This window comes from Sphaeramia orbicularis, chromosome 22, assembly GCF_902148855.1.
Source record: "Sphaeramia orbicularis chromosome 22, fSphaOr1.1, whole genome shotgun sequence".
NCBI classification, from domain to species: Eukaryota; Metazoa; Chordata; class Actinopteri; order Kurtiformes; family Apogonidae; genus Sphaeramia; species Sphaeramia orbicularis.
In genome coordinates this window covers 36,051,159-36,069,330 of record NC_043978.1, presented here as the reverse complement: position 1 = coordinate 36,069,330, position 18,172 = coordinate 36,051,159, and the positions used below count along the sequence as shown (strand labels likewise).

General features: G+C 37.6%; 1 protein-coding gene across 3 annotated transcripts in view; it reads left to right on the top strand.

The window, feature by feature from the left end:
* The window catches only part of LOC115413802 (AT-rich interactive domain-containing protein 1B-like), a 228,568-nt gene that overhangs the window by 39,433 nt on the left and 170,963 nt on the right, over positions 1-18,172 (top strand). For all 3 annotated transcript variants that reach the window (XM_030126899.1, XM_030126898.1, XM_030126900.1), the window contains exon 3: positions 17,525-17,725. In XM_030126899.1, coding sequence (XP_029982759.1) covers positions 17,525-17,725 — 201 coding nt within the window. The remainder of the gene's footprint in view (positions 1-17,524; positions 17,726-18,172) is intronic.

Below are 18,172 nucleotides of genomic sequence, written 5' to 3'. Positions count from 1 at the left end.
TTGTTGTTAGTTCACTGTCGTCACACCAGTGTAATGTCATGCTAGGTGTTTGGCCTGAACCCCATGTACCAAGTGAAGGTACAGCCTTTCCCATTCCAAACCATACCGAACTGCACTGACCTGAACCGTACCACTCAGTGGAAACGTGCTTTTGGTTTACCTTTGCTGAGGTTCCAAGTGAGCCAAAGAATTGTACTGAGCACAGATCAGTTGATCAAAAGTCAGAATGTATGAGTGTAATCATGTCAGGACATGGTGCATCAAACCAAGCTAGTGGGAAACTTCCAAAAACATTGGCACAAATTTTCAAGTAGGCCCTATATTGATATTGATAAATCAATAAATTGACCACAGACATGAGCCTAAACAACAATGTTTGCACTTGAAAAATATTAAAATAGGATTTCAGTGATTATCATAGTCTTGTGGTTGCAGGATAAGGTGATGCAGAATAAGGCATTAATAGGTGCTTTGTAATGACTAGTGTACATGAATGCCTCAGCCAAGTGTTTACAGTGGTTAAACACTGTTTACCATTGTGCACTACACTTTGACTCACTCATCACTGTGAACTATATGCTAAAGCTGAGTGGAATCTAACTTTTCTGTTATTACAGTATTGTTGTTTGTTTTACTTTATTGTTACTACCTGTCTATAAAACCTGTTTTCTTTCATGGCGTGTGCTGCTGACCTCTTGGCCAGGTCGCCTTTGTTCAAGAGACCTCAATCTCAATGGGACTCTGATGAAATAAAGGTCTATTAAAAAAAAAAAAAATGAAACTAACAAAGAGGCGTTGTGCCGCTAATGTGCATGTTCACATGCAGCCAGTTAAGGCTGAATGTGTACACCTTAATACAAGGTGATACTGAATTTAGTAAAGTGTGAATTCAAGTGAGAAGACACAGCATGGAGACACAGTCAGTGACAGTATTTACCTATAACTCTTTGAGCCCATTCATGTCTCACATACCGTGCAATATCCAGACTGACCTGAAGGAATGTGACAATTTGTGGTGTCACTGTCATTTAACACAGCGGCACCTCACAGTGTCAGCATCCAAGAAAGACAGCCGCGCAGCAGGGGATGTAAAATACGAGTATAATCTCCTGTGCTGATGTCAACCATAATGGTGAACGAGCATGTTTCAACTAGAAGCCCCAGCTCTCCCTTCTTTTTTTCTCTGTTCAGATGTAATTGACATGACTCCTACACAAGTTGGAGCCTGTCATCACAGCAAGCAGTAAAAAATGAGCTAAGCCGCCATGTGCTGAAATGATTGATCTGAAAGATGCTTTCGGGGTATTTTGTGCTAAATTGTGATGTTTACATGTATCATGAGTATTCTTTCCTTGTTTCCCCTTTGTAATCTAATGATGGTTATTTTCTGTCTGTCAAGACTGAGCCTACTTTGAGTTAAAGCCAACATTAGGTAGCCTTTACCACTACATTTTCAGCTCTAACAGCATGGCAAAACCTGAGAAATTCCCTTTCAGATGATGAGCAATCTCACACACTCCCTCAGTGGGAAGACCTGCCATAATTCCTTCACAATCTGCCCCTTTCACTCCCTGCTCACTCCCTCATTCAAATCCATTTGAACCCCCCTCCCCAAATGAATCGCATTTGCTTTTTTTCTCTCACCATTTCTCAATTTCCCTCTCTTCTGTCATTCTTGGCCTCAGATTGGGGTCAGGAGTTTAGTAGGGGAAAAACATTTGGAAACGGTGGCACAGGGCCCAGAGCCTCTTGCAAAAAAAAAATAAATAAAAAAAATAAATCGCTGTTCGCACACACATTACAGAGAGCATTAACCTGCCCTGCACTGGCTCTCCAAATGTCTCCATTACGACTGTGCCTGGAACAACACAGCCGCTGCTAGTCACAGCCAGCCAGCTAGCAATAAAACGAGCTACCCCCCCCCCCCCCCCCAATCCTTTTTCTCTATCAATTGATGTGAGCAGAAACAGAGAATTAGAGAGGAGGAAAAATAAAGAAAAGCAGACGGGGGGGTGCAATCTTTGGTATCTTCACAAAAGAATCCAAGATGAAAATATAGAAAAAACACTCCTGCCCGTGTGTCTATCAGTCGATGGCTACACTATCTGCTCGCTTTCACTCGCCGTCAGTGCAGTGTTGATCTTATCACCGGGTCGATAAGTCACAGGCTTTGAATAGACAGGCTTGTGTTTCATTTTGGGATAAAAACCTGTAGTATATGAAGTTCCGTGGGAATAAAAATGCGGAATTACAGCATGCTTCATATCGCCAAAGACAACAGCCAACTTTTTCTTTCCTGGATGTGTCTGTGACTTTATATTTAGTTTATTCATGATAACCCACCTGGCGTTTTTTTACCGCTTTGTGGGTTTAGGTTACAGGCGTTGCAGGCCTGAGAGGCGTGTATATCCCTCGCCTTGTCCTGCTCTGTTTCCGTCCCTCCTCCAAGGGCAGCTCATTCCTGAGGTGTCAAGGGCCTTTCGATGCACGAGGAGGGGGAGGAGAGATCAAAGTGAGGTATGGAACGATGGAGAGTGCCGTCACCTTGGGGGGAGAGATAGGAGGACGATGACGAGTACGGTGATGCGTCCCCTCTTCTTCCTCCTTATGTTTAATCATGAGCCTGTTGATGCTGATCCTTCCCTCCGATGCTTTGCATTTCATTAAGGGACTCACCTTCGCCTGCTGTTCTAATGTTGTTCCCACCTCGTTCTCTACACAAGAGATGAGCGCGCACGGTATTGGCTGTGAACGGCTGATCTTATCACAACAGAGAGCTGAAGAATGTGGAATGATAGAGTGCAATGATAACCTCTTTAGATCTCGGCTTCATATGATGCAAAAAGGGAAGAGCAGATATTCACATTAGCAGTGACAGACTTTGACAACAGCGTAAACAGCCTGCGTTACTAGACAGGGGCATAGTTCTGCCTTTCTTATCACCATCGATGCACCTGTGTTGCTTCAAAGTGCATTGCAACTTTCTTAACAATAATCCTTTCATTTAAAGATCTTGACATAAACTGTGTAAGAAAGCCTATTGATACTTTGGAATAAACTGATTCTCTAACCTCGTGAAAGATACTAACAAATCAATTTTAATAGAAACATTTCTCACCTTTGTCTGGAAGAATAGATGAGATTTCAACATTAGTCTTTGTTTACATCAGGTTTTACATCAAAGTTTTTACCCGCTTGTATTTAGAATGTATAGTGTCAATACATATCTGAGATTCCTGGAACGCAAAGATTTTTAATTGGGGTTTCTCTTGACTTTCTTGCTGCTATAGATTTTTAATCATCTGTCTTCTTTTATAGTCAATAAGAATTTTTTGATTAATGGTTGAAACTCAACGGTTGCCCCAAGTCTCCAGCTGCATTTCATATTCCTCATTTTTTGTTTCAAACTGATCATATTAATAAATAAAACCATGAACTGCTATAAAATTCTACAGACTCACTGTTTATACTTTTCATATTTCTGTATCTGTAGAATAAAGTGACTCAGTGTTTGACAGTATTCATGTAATTTTTTTTCTCCATTGTAATTAGTCCCAAATTGCATAGGTCTGGGAAATGTTTTATGTGACCCTTTATGTAACCCATAAAGACCCCAACATCCACCACTGACCAAAATAATCTACTGATATAAAATGTTTAATACATGTTGATCCACTAATCCTATCAATACATGTAAATAATTGGTGTAAAATACAGCTTGTCATCCTTTCATGGTCATCAGATATGACCCATTTGGACATTCAGAGGCTCTGTAGTGAACGTGGAAACACTGTCATCTTCTACAACATTGATTCACCAGTAAAACCCACAGAGTTTGGCAAATGACAATGGATGGACACACTTATTTTTATGTTCAATTACTGATATATTTGCTGAAAAATAACAACTTTTTATTCAGTTTTCTCTGTTTTGATAGAATAACCCTCAGCTTTACTCTGGGCTTTTATGAACAGTAAATTAAATCTAGCAAAATACCTGATTTTCACTGAAAAAGTGCAAAATAAAGGAGATAGTACTACAATAAATGGTGATAAATCACTTAAGAGAGGTTAAATATGGAGAAGAATTAGTTTGGGAACCGACACAAAACTAGCACTGGGTCTTTATGGGTTAATGAGCTCATTGGTTGGACTTTCAGGAATCTGTGGGGAAACTTTCCAGGATATTGCCTGGAAATCAGCAAACCCATGTATCAACATGACCACAATGCATCCTTCAATTCATCTTTTTAAAAATAAAATGTCTTAAAAATAAGAAATGGAACACGTTATGAGATGATTTGATCCACACATTAATATATATTTGATGAACCTCCATTTCTGAGTTTATCATAATAATGCATCCCAGTAGAGCCATTGTAACACTATTGTAAAATAGTTTGCAACTGATGAGTCAAACATGACTGGTTAGTTTTCAGGCACATTCCTCTTTTTATTCCTACTTCTACACATCAGTATCACATTTGACCAGATACAATAATTATGTACTGAGTCCCAGTTACACTTTATCTATCAGTAATAAATCACATTATTACAATTATTTCATGAGAAGAGATACAAATATTTTATCCCAGCTTCATCGGTAACAGTGTTATAACCAAGCAAAAAATGTTTCATGTAATTCTGTGAAAAATTTTGTATGGAACTGACATAAAAATATAATGTACTGGAAGCTATTATAAATATGCCAATGCTTTGTAAACCTTAAGTTATATGAAATATGTTGACAGTGAAGTCAGATTATGTTATATCATGTTTGTGCCATTTGCTCAAACATAAAATCTACACCAGAATTTTTCTTTTTTTTTCAATTAACAGTCAAAATATTCTTTATGTTTATGTTTTCATCTACTGTAAGTTTTCACCTACAGTACATCTCACTGCAGTTGAGTTTTGTGATTATCTGTTTTGTTTAGTTTTTATTACACAACATAATCTGCCCAAAACATGTGATTTTATTCCTTTCTGTCAGTTGTAGGTATAATGCTCCATCATGTCCATGGCTATGGGTAGTTAAATAACAATTATATACAACATTCTGTAAAATATTAGAATGGATTACATTTTTAGTACAATAAACAGTGTTGGTAGATTTTTTCCTATGGTGATACAACTGGAGCATCCGTCAGGTCCACCTTGTATTGGTGTGTTGTTTGTCAGTATTGAAAACATTTAGAAATACGACGTTTACAGATATTTTTAAAGTGTCATAGATCAGATCATCTAAAAACTGTAATCGTGGGATAATGTAAATACATAAGCCACTTACCATAAATGAGCTTTTACCACTGCCACAGCCGTCACCGAGCTATTTTGATACCTGGATATTTTTTCATTCAGTTGATTGGCAGATCTGTCAACACTGCCAGTTCTCCCTTACCGTTTCCCTGCTGTGCTCTCTTGCTGAAATCTCTTTTGATTATCTGCCTTTAAGTTAGCTTTCAGTTTCACTGAACTGCCGTTGAGTCTGAATGTGAAAGAACTCGGTGTCATTCCACTCTTTGTTTACAAATGTGATTATTTTAATGCTGTCGACTTTTGCATTTTCACATCCAGTGTTCAGACAATGTGATTAACAATATGACTATAATATGTATAATATTTTAAAGTTGTGTAGAAATTAGAGTAAGAAGCTCTGAAGCCCCTCACAAAGGTCATCTGGGAGCACTGTGGTGCCTTCTAATGTCCAAAAAGCAGTTTACTGATCAATAAGACTTTGTATGATTAAGTTAAAAAAAACAAATGGAAACACTGTTATGGAGGATATGGTGTTAAAATAAACTGGTATGTTTAAGTTAGTACAGCAGCATCAGTTAGTTCGCTGGATGTTGTTCTAATTAAGTGTTAAGAGTATTGTATGGTTATTTTATTCATTGCATCACTAAATGACAGTGTACAGGGTGGGGAAGCAAAATTTACAATATTTTGAGGCAGGGATTGAAAGACAGTGTATGACCAATTAGTTTATTGAAAGTCATGAGAATTTATTTGCCACAAGAAAATTGACATAATAGAAAATGTTTTTATTCTATGTGTCCTTCTTTCTCAATAACTGCCTTCACACGCTTCCTGAAACTTGTGCAAGTGTTCCTCAAATATTCGGGTGACAACTTCTCCCATTCTTCTTTAATAGTATCTTCCAGACTTTCTCGTACTAGTTTTGCTCATAGTCATTCTCTTCTTTACATTATAAACAGTCTTTATGGACACTCCAACTATTTTTGAAATCTCCTTTGGTGTGACGAGTGCATTCAGCAAATCACACACTCTTTGACGTTTGCTTTCCTGATTACTCATATGGGCAAAAATTTCTGAAAAGGTATGGATAATAGTGTTAGGTATGATTATGACATCAATATATGTTTGGTTTCAAAACAATTGATGTAGTGCCTGCTGAGAAAAAACAACTAAATGTTTATTGTAAATTTTGCTTCCCCACCCTGTATAGTGAATAAAATCTGTAATATATATAAATCTTATGTTCACTATACTCATATATTAACTAGGGTTGTCAAAGTTAACTCATTAACACCGATTAATCCATCATCATGATTAATCTGATTACACATTTTAACGCAATTAACCCATCTGATGACTCTGAACGTCTCTGGCAACGCACTTCGGGCAGTTTTTCCAAGTAGAGTTAGTGTCGCGCGTGAACAAATGGGCAGTTGATCTGGTAGTGACAGGCAGCAGAACTAACCCATAAAGATGGAAGATGATGAACAGCACATTGACTCTCTGGATGGAAATATGAGGACAAAAAAACCCAAGATAGAACAGTCGACTGACAAAGTATTATTTACACTCTGCAGGAAGGAGTTTTCTTTTCACCGAAGCACTTCCAGCATAAAATACCACATTAACGCGAAGCATACGTTAGTCGTGATTTCTGCAAGCACCTCAGCTAACACGTTGCCCAGCTTGCAACAAACATTAAGCGCAAATATTCCCTTCTGTCTTGAGTCTGTTTGTTCATGAAAAATGAAACGTGATTAATATATTTTTAAAATGAATGATATTTAATCTAAATTAATCCACAGCAACTCTGTGATTAATCTGATTAAAATTTTTAATTGTTTGACAGCACTAATGTTAACATGAACTGCAGCACAACTAATGCTGATGGACTGAAGTCAAGTCTTGTCAACTGTGGAGGTCTTGGCCAATAGGTTTAAGTCTTTTGGTCTTTTTTAGAATCTAATTGACCTTTTTTAAAAAGGTACAACCAAACTCCAAGTTTTTTTTTTTTTTTTAATGTTTTCTCTGGAGTGTTGCGTTATGTGTTAATTTTTTTTTTTTTTTTCTTGTTGTCTGCATTTTTGTATAATTTTTGACAGACATTAGTACAGCATTGACACTGCCAACACAAACTCCACATTTTTGTGTACATACAGTTGCAGTGGTTCCATTAATTACCTGAATTACTGATTTGTCCTGTTGGAGTTTTGTAATGAATTAAAACCCTTCTTAACTTCTAACATACCTCTAAAGCATCTGTATAAAGTCAAAGTCACTGCAGCTCATGGAATTGCGGTAATTCTTACTTATTTAGTGAAGACAAATGTTGAAGTATCGCTGTAAATAAAACTGAAATAAACACAATAGACCAGTGAGATGTGATGAAACAAATCCATCGGTCAGTTCAACACCTATGTGCATCACTTTCTGTAAAATAACATAATTACGCAAATAAATAGGTCATTTAAAACAGATAGTTGTGGTGGAAACTTTTGATAGTACTATTATTTTTTTCTATGATATAATCTGTAATGTCTGTGCATCTATATATTTTTCTATATATGGCAAATATACAGGTTATAGTGCTGCAGTTGCTTAACTCAAACATTTTTCCTTATTATATTTAATGGTAGCCTTCATCTCTCTAGGTTTAGGAGCACTGGTTGATAAATAAATACCATTATGTTTTCTGAAGGACATTATCACCTGCATATTTAGATTTTTTTATTTGTATTATATTATATTATTTGTTTGTTTGTTTGTTGTATTATTTGTTTTAATCTGTTTATTTCTTTGTATTTTATGGATTGTTTGTTTTATCTTGTTGTACAGTGTCCTTGGGTGTCTTGAAAGGCGCTTATAAATAAAATTTATTATTATTATTATTATCATCATTATTATTATTATTATTATTAAACATTAGGCAGTTCATTGTCTCATTATAGTAACCCTCACTACCTGGTGTAAACTAAAAGTATTTGGTATTATGTTATCTGTAAGTTGATTTTTTTTTGTTTTTGTTATTGTTTTTTTACTTACCAATGGGACTCGAGATGGAAATTAGCTGTATGGCTATACTCTCTTGTATTTACGTGTAAATGTTCATTAATACGAACCGTCCCCATGTAGAGCTATAATTTGATATAATATCTGTCTCTTTTTGAACTCCCTGAACTCTTGTCCTTTTTTGTTTTGTTTTGTTTGTTTTTTTTGGTCATTTCTGGGGTTTTATTGTCTGTGTGCTATGTATTATTGTTAGTCCTATGTTTTACATTTTCCTTGTCACACCTGCTTTGCTAAAAAAAAAGTTCAATAAAAATATGGTTGAAAAAAAAAAACCCACACACACACAAAAACAAACTTTCCCATTTGAAAAATCAATCCATCAATCAATAAACTAAAAGTATATAAATGCCGTTCGAAGATGTTGTTACTAAGGCGCTGGAACACAAAGTAGTTTGATTGCACTGATTAGCTGCTCAAACGCACCCTGAAGTGTTTTTGTGCTTTGTATTGTGGCTGTATGGATGCATTTTTCAATCGGTTTTCTATACTGAAAACCTGCACAGAATCCAAAGAATGCATTCGCTCAGCCATCAGCGCCTTTAGAACTGCTGCTGTTCATTTCAACCAGCTTGTTAATTGTAATTAATTACATTCTCCTGGTGTTTCTGGTGTAAATCTGAGCAGCTCCTATTTACCCATGCCTGTGCTTGTGCTGCACGCTACTGAAACCAGTGAGTATTAAAGCACTTTGTGATCCACTGCAATTATTCTCTTCTCTCTATTCATCTTCATTACTATCTCACCTTATCCCCATCCTTCCTCTAAAGCGCTCTCTCCTTCCTCTTCTTCTCTCTCAGTCAGTCTGTGCCACCACTTTTTTTCCTTCCACATATCACTCTCTCGTCTCTATCTGCCTCCCTCTGTCTTTATCATTTGAAACATCTCTTTATCCGTCCCTTTAAGTATCTCAGTCTGTAACACCCATCCTTTATCTCCCGTCTTCCTATCTCTCCATCTGTCTCTCTAAACATCTCTTTTTTCCCACAGCTTGGTATCTCTTAGCATGTCTGTATCATGCTTTAGTCATGTTGCTTCTTTTCCGTTTCGCTCTTTGTCAGATCATATGACGCCCTATTACTTGGAACCCTCTTTCTCTCTTTACTTAAAGCTGGCACCGTTGTGGTTTGCGGGAACCAAATATCCTGACGGTGTGTGAATGCTGATGCTGATGCTGATGCCTGTGTGTGACTGTCATTCTACGTCTGGGGGTCGGGGTGGTTGCTCTGCTTAGCGCTCTGGTTGGCTGATCCCATCTGTCACTCAAAACGGTTGACCTGTGGTCCCGGTCGCCAGTGAGCCATATCGCCACTTTGACAGAATTATGAAAATTCCTGTCTATTGCTTATTGGCCCAATTGAATTACAAGCAGTGCTGTGTTCCGTGCAGGGTTTTTTAACGGTTGATTTAAGGTGCACACACACACATACATACACACATGCACACGTACACACACATGCACACATGCACGGCTCTGCTGAGTGAGGGTTAGCATGACTATTTATTCCATCCATTTGCGGAGCAGGAGGATATTGTCTGCCTTTTTATACGACTCTTGTTTTGATAGATTTTTGATTGAGTTCTTCTCAGCTTTTGTGAGCATGTTTGTGTCTTCGTGTCTTAATATGCCACCAAGGCTTTTGTTTTCATCACACTGTTTCTGCAGTTTATGGTAAATTATTTGCTTCGCAGGACGTCTATTCTGCGTCATTTCTCCCTACAGCACTTCACATCTGTTGTCATTTCATTACAGACATTTATTTGACACTGTGTGCCTGCCAAGACACTCTGGATAAATCACACTGTTATTTTGTCTGCTTGCACACACCTGAGTAGAAGGAAAAGGCAGAAAATGGTCTTATTTTCTACTTCCAGCAGTTATTTTTATTGGTATAAGCCAACAGCACAGCAAGTCTGTTTATCACCAAGCATATTCTCAGTCAAAGCGAATCAGGTTTCAGTGAACTTGTGTGTACTCAGTAGGTACAGTACATTCATACAGTCTGCCCCAGCGATCAAACAGAAGCTGCATTTGAATGACTCTTTCTTCCCTCCCACAGCCACTGTGACAGGTTGCTACTTGTTAGACCTCCAGTCTGCCGGCTGTCTCTGTGCCTACTTGACTGACTGACTGACTGACTGAATGACTGACTGGTGGTATTTCTGCCTCTTTTGTTTGTCTTCATGTCTGTCTTTCTGCTCGCCTGCCTGATTGCCTGTCTACCTGTTTGCATATCTGTCAGTGTCTCATCCTGGATACGCTCAAAGTGGATGGTCCCTCGTTGCAAGCTTTTCTGTACAAAGCAACTTTAGGCTTGAAAAGAAGTCAGATGCCGGGGATTAATCGTATAGTTTCATCTGCGGTGATCCACATTTAACCACGACCGCCACTACTCAATCTTCTAAAATAGATTAAATAAGAGAATTGTATTGTTCTGAGAAAGACACAGATCTTGTAGACGAGGATGTATCGCTGTACCAACATGATGCATTGTGTTATACTGTGCTTTAAAGAGCCAGCAAATATATCCTCCTTTGTTTAAGGAAGGGCCTCCTGCATTACAAATATTTTAAAGTATGTTGTGGTCCATTTTTCTGGATACAGACAGCAGAACTGCTTTAGCATGCACTTGGATTTATCACAGCAACATGTTTTTGTGGACACTTCACTTGTGGAATAAAATCGTCTATTTATGCACTGTTGCCCATAAAGTTGGAATAAAATATTTGCTACCTCTTCTTATAAAATGATAGTGACAATATGACTTATTCTTGATAGATAAAGTATAACTGAGACTCAGTATGTAATCACTGAGTTTGATCAAAGGTCATTACTGATGTGCAAAAATAGGCATAAAAAAAGTGTCTGACAACAAAATTATTCCAACTTTATGGGCAACCGTGAACCCATGTACATGACCATCAAAATGTGATAACTGGGTGTAATCAGATAATTGTTATAATCAGATCTAATGAATTCACATGCATCTCAGAAATGCAATAATCAAAAAACCCCAGTTTACATGTTTCAGTCCATTATTACCCTATTAGATGTCTTTCAGAGTACGTACACAGTGATGGTAGACTTCCTGTTATTTTTTTCCACTCATATTGTAATATGTCACTTCCGTTTTTTATGTTTTGTTTTAACATGTTCAGATGTAATGCACAATGTATAATGTGTAATATAATACATAATGTAATGCGCACTAAAAATCCAATCAGATTTTTAGTGTCCTTATAAACAAGCTCACAGTATTAAACGGGAAAGAATACTGGTTAAAGTCTGTGCAAATCCAGACATTTTATTTTATTTTTTGATTCAATTTCTATTCCCTAATTATATTTTACTGTTGTACATATAAGAAAACATGTCAAATAGTTGGACTTTTTGGGTTTTTTTGTGAGAATCATGACAATGGACACATAGGAGATATATTTAGCATCACCAACACTGTAATTTTATAAAATGAGGGCATTAGTATCAGTGATTCTCCTGCACAGTCATGAGTTTTTTATGGTGTATACTGGAAGATGGGTAACTATATGAGGAATGATGAAATATAATATATTATGTCCTGTGTTGTTTATGGATATCTTTAAAGGGGTCATATTTTGCTAAACCCACTTTTATTAGTCTTTGGTTCATTTATTTGTGTATTCGTGGATCATAATAGTTCAAAAAGTTTGAATTTGAACCCTCCAGGTGCTGCAAATCTATCTTTATATTCATTCCGGCAAAAATTGTGTGGATTTCTACAACCCGTTTCAATTTCTTTTTAATTTGTTACGTTCACAACTAGTTACGTCACGACATTTGCACATATAATGTCAAGACTTCTGACGAACATTTCTCTGAGTACGCTATAATTGTTTGTCGGCAGCAGCGGTTGTAGTAAAAACTGAAAATATGTCCAAACTTCGAGCCGATTACCTAAAATGTTCAGCTGTTGGTTGTATTAGGGAACACAAGTGGCTGAACAGGACAGAGCGTAGTCAACAACCTGGAGGGGGTCATGTGCATTTAAAGGTTCAGCACTTAAAACAACATTTTTCATGTCATTACTCAGAAATAGGGTTGAAGATGGACCTGTGGAGTTGAATTAATGAAGAATTCAGACCCAAGCATAGCATTACAGTTTATGTAGACCACAGGGAAATGTTCAAATGTATAATTCCACTTTAAAAAAAAAGCTAAATATTGCTCCTTTAAATAAAAATAGCATACTGCTCACTTAAACAGAATAATTAAATTATTGTTTGCAGATTGAGAGGAACAGGGTTGACTCTTGTCCTCTGGATATCAGGTCTGGGTCTGGTTCTCGAAGCATGTATGGCTGTATCAGCCCAATTAAAGCTGACAAAACATCCTAGTAGTTTATTTGGGCTCCTTCATTTCATTTAATTTCATTTCTTTTCTTTTTTTTTTTTTTTTTTAATTTTTTATTAGTGATACAGTTAACAAGGCATAGTGGACAGAAAAACAACAACAACAAATACACAAAAGAAAAATCAAGCAAATGAACAAATCAACAGCAACAAAATAATGACAAAAAACAACATCATATTACAGTGAAAAAAAGATTAAATGTAAAGAGCAACTAAACAAGGCTCCTTCATTTCAAACCTAAAGTCTCTGCTGCTGTACTCTCATTATAGTATTAGCCTAGTTTCTTTCAAAAATCTAAATATCCATTATCCAACTTTTACGTCATAGTGCTGTTTTACACTTGAGAGGTGACTTCTTACTATTTTATGTAACCTTAACCCCTGTATACATCGGACTAATGTAACCTGTGGATCTCTGCTAACTAGGAAATTAACCTCCCAAATCTGTGCTCCATTCAAGATAAGCAAACTGTGTTTTTACTCAAATTGGCTGACAGCATTTTCCAGTTCTGATATCAAGGGTAGACGCACCTCTGAGAGATAACTATGGAAAGATAGAAAAATATTCTTTACTATAGCTGTCATGCATAGCATCCATCTCATCATTTGGAGAAGTCTTGCAATGCTGCTCTTTCAGTGAATATCCATTTTATGTCATGACATCAGCCTCCTGAATTTGCACTCACAGTAACTAAAACTTTGATTTATCATCACCAGCTCAGCCTCCAGCCGTGATATAATTCCCTGTAACAAAAATGCTGCAGTTTGCACCAAATCACAAAGATGTCGATTCGTACTGGACTAATATTATCACCGGATCTCTGTGTTTGATGAAATATGGTGGATAATTTGCAGTGGAATTTTTACTTTACAAATTACAGATGTGGGAAATTCACATGGGATTCAAATCACAGACAACCTTCACAATTATTTCAATCCGCAGGTTGGACTAGTCCTGTGTGAAAAGGGCTTGACTACTACTACTACTACTTTTGTAATCATTGAAATTTCACATGGTGGTTAATAACACATTATCCTGTGGTGTGACAAACTCTAAATGGAACTTATTACTGCTTTACACAGATTATAAAATCATCATACTAATTCATGAGTTAGACCTGGGCAGTCTGTTAAAGTAATTTAATTAATCAAGCTTTTACTCTTTGAAAATGTTAAAAAAAAAAAAAAAAAAGCAAAATCAACATTATTCTTTTGGAGATGTTTGCTGCTCAGGTTCTTGCATGATGTTCTTACTGTCATTTAAATTTATTAGCAAAAGCAAATGTTTTTTCTTCACTTCACAGAGCTAGAACACAATCAGTCCAAATCCTAAATACAGATATTTAATTTTTTGTTCATATTTCCCAGCTGTACAGCTCTAACATGACCGCATACTTTGTCACTGCTTGTATTATTTTATTCCTGTGTGAAATATTATAGCTTGTGTTCACCAGTGGACCCACTTTGCAAACTTCAGCGTATACGTTGCCATTGTACAATAATGTTTCCTATTGTTTTACACATCCTCTCAGACAGTGAAGAGGGACACCAGGCATACATTAGCACATTCAAGCTTTTCACTTACAGCACACTTACTAGATAACACTGCTCTACTGTCGAAGACATGGAGGAAACACGTCCCTAGTGTGTCTTTATATATCAATTCTCTGCAAATATAACTGGCAATTTAAAGACAAAAGAAATGAGTGTAGGTTATTATTTATTCATTAGCTTTTCAGGCGTTGTAACAGGGCTATTTATAGCACCAGGAAAGCATTTGGCGCCACAAACTCTGGTTTTGTACAAATCTACGTTGTTTACCTTCCATGTGTGTTTGCCTTTCGTCTCTGCTCGCATTTATCTGTTGTGTCTGTAACGGGTTGCCCATATCTGTCTTTCTGCCTGTCATTGTATTCGTCTGAGAAAAGGAACCCACCCACGGTTGTCTGGTCTCGATCTCCATGGCGACCTAATCCCCACCAATCCCAGAACAGTAGTGTTCCAGTTGAGACCCACTGTGTTACACCAGTCTGTCATCACCGATCACTGGATAGAGCTGCGTCTGTTTTATCGGAACGGCTTTGATCCACAACTAATGATGAGTGTGTGTGTGTGAGATAGAGAGAGGGAGCGTTTGTTTGTCTTTCTTTCGATAAATCCCTACGCTCAGACTCCTTACACTGATGTGCATATAGTTGTGTATGTATGTGGAACAAAAGTAAGTACTGTGTGTGTGTGTGTGTGTGTGTGTGTGTGTGTGTGTAAGCGTGTGTGTGTGTGTGTGTCAATCTAGCTGGCAGTAATGAATCCAGTGGTGCTGTTGGCATGAGCAGGGCCATGCTATTAACCTCTCTGCCAGCTAGACTGATCTCACCCTGTCTGTCTGTCTCATCGGCCTAATGACACACTCTCACACTCTTAGCACAATACGCACACACACGCTTGCACAAACCTGTCCTTTCTAATCAATTTTCCATTGAAGTGAAAAGTATTCTACATTGTCCAATCATCTCTATTCAGAGCGTCAAAAAGCTTCTGCCAGCATCAAGAAAAGATTTTTTTTTCTTTTTTACCACCCACTCAAAGGAAGTTACAGCTCAAAACTATTTCAGATTTATTAATCTAAAGAGGTGCTCTGCAGCTAGATCAGATTTGGTCATATTTTAAACCAACCATCATGTTTAACAGGGATTTTATGAGAGGGTTTTCTCACTAAGCGTAGTCCTAGTAAAGATACAACTCTGATCACGTGCTTCGTTGCTTTTGATCTGACAAGGCCACAGTGTAGTAGTTAACGTCATGTCAGAGTCCCCTATAATGCCATTAACATTCCAGATATAAATCACTATTAGTTTGAGAGACTTTTACTTTGCAAAGCCTGACAAGGAAGATTTAAAGGGGCAGTTCAAAGATTATGACGAGGCAAAAGCTGGAGGTAGACTTCGAGCTTCGCGTGTGCCCGAAATTACAGCCTCCGTGTCGTGTTTAATGAGTCTGTGGCAGCGCTGTCGGCCGTCACCGCAAACGAGGGAATAAAAAAGCAACATGACATGATGGGGAAAAAATATGACATGAAAAGTGCTATCATATTGCTACACCAGTGGCTGTAAATGTTGTTTAATAGTCTGTACTTGGCTTTTGGTGTGCGTCTGTGTGAATGAGAAAACCCCAGCCTCCATAGGAAATCCTTAGAGGAGTGAGGAGCACCTGGTGCTGTCTGTAGTCATAACAAACGACAAGGAAGGATTAAGACTGCATTTGTATTGGTGCCAGCTTGTTACATGCTCTCACATTCTCTCTCATAACTGCCATGTAATGCTGCAGCAGCACTTTGGCGTGGCGAGTTGGGTTTTAAGCGAACTGCTCTGGAATGCCTCGACTCATCCATATGTCCCTCATTAGGGTTACGGCCTGGGACGGGCTCGCAGTAACATCCAACACACCTCGCGTTGACTAAGACTGAGATAATGTAGAGAGGAGGATACATTTGGCAGGTTTCTGCAGAATGAGTTCATTACGTAGAGGACTGCTGGGAGATGGGTGTCATCTCGGTTTCTGCTGAATGGAGAATCCGTAGCCAAGTTACAATCAAATTATTTGGCAAATGGAAAGAGGCCAGTGTGTGTAGAAACATGAGTGATGAGTATTTTCCTAAAAAATCCCCAAAGGATTGAGTTTGCAGACTCTTCTGTTAGTGTGTGTAGCTACTACAGTACATTACTTGGCATCAGTGTTGGAGAGTAACGAGGTTCATGTAAATGCCTTCAGCCATTTTGTAATAAAATTAAAAAATAATTGTAATATATTTGACTTGTTAGGAAAACATAATAGAGCTGGGAAATATGGTCAAAAAACGAAATCAATTGTTTTCTGTCTACATTAACCGAAGCCAAAACTTGATTCAACTATTGCTCCTTCTTCATTAAAACATTGTGCAATAGACAGCTGGAAAAACACATCCATATTTAATAGATTATAAGAAAAAGAAAACAGGTTACACTTTGAATTTTTGCTGAACAAGAGAATGATGTTGAGGGAATTTTCTCGATTTTCAGAAAGTCAAATCTCGATTAATGAAATTAATTCATTACATTACAGTTGGTAATCAAAATGTTGATTATTTAAAAAGTTTGAAGCTGAATGTATTATTTTCTGTGAAAAACAAACAAAAAAAACCCAAACAAAAAGCAACTTGGAAATAATTATAAGATTAACATTGTGCAAATGTTAATCAGACATCTGGTATAACACACATACTGTGCAACCTGAAAATGAAACTGGATGAAATAACCTAGACCAAAGAAAAAGCATCATAAACATAAATTAAGAACATAATGTATAAACAACTAATATTAAAAAACAATATATCAAAAGGTCATTTGAGGAACCATTCTATTAAATTTTTACAAAAAAATCTAAGGATGTATTAATTATTTCCAAAGTTGTAAACATATAATATATCCTGTGTGAAGAATAGATCTGACCTGCAGGAATGCTATCGTTTAACTCTAAGTTTTTTAGGACTTTTCTTCATTTTCTTAGTTATAAAAGCAATAAAACAAGTAATCAAAAGTACTAAGTTAAATTACTTCGATAAAGAAATTAGAATAGTTTCTTTGCGTATTAAATTTTTTAACAGGGAAACTAATAAGCTGTAACCTATTGCACTTCAAAAGGAACCTTCCCAACAGCAGCTCGGCACCTGCTGCGAACGCCCGCTAACTGCACCTGGCAGCCTCACCGCAATGTTTTTAATTTAAACCTTCACCTTAATGGGGCTCCTCTAACTGTCGTGTGATTGGTTGTTTCAGCAGGTGGCACCGTACGGCCAGCAGGGAATGGGGGGCTACAGCCAGCAGCAACAGCAGCAACCACAGCAGCAACAGCAGCAGCAACAGCAGCAGCAGCAAGCGGGGCAGCAGGGAACCCCTCCGTATTTCAGCCCCCCTCAACAGACCCCTCCAGGCCCGACCCAGAGCCCCTACTTGCAGCCTCGGCCACCACCACAGCAGGTACCAACGCACACACACATACATACACACTCCTCATGTTCTGACCAAGACACACACTGCGTTGCTTCCTGTGTGGAAAAATTGGTCAAGACTGGAATTTTAATTTGTCCCCTCACATGCCGCGAGCAAAAACAGCTGATACCATAACTCCGGAAATAAATATGAATAAATATTTCTGCTATACATGGATACACAGATGTCACTTATCAGACTTAACATCTAGAATAACATTCGAAATATCAGCAGAAACGGGATTTCATCCAATTTTTTTTTTTCATGGGTTGTATTTTAATGTTTTACTGCTGCTGAAATTGGAGAGAGCCTTTTAAGGAATAAACTCAATGTGTGGGTGTGTGTGTTTGTGTGTAAACATGTGTCGGTGGTCCAACATGCCTGGTCTGTGGGTCGTGTTATTCCCATGTATTATTCATGAGTGGTATTTTAGGT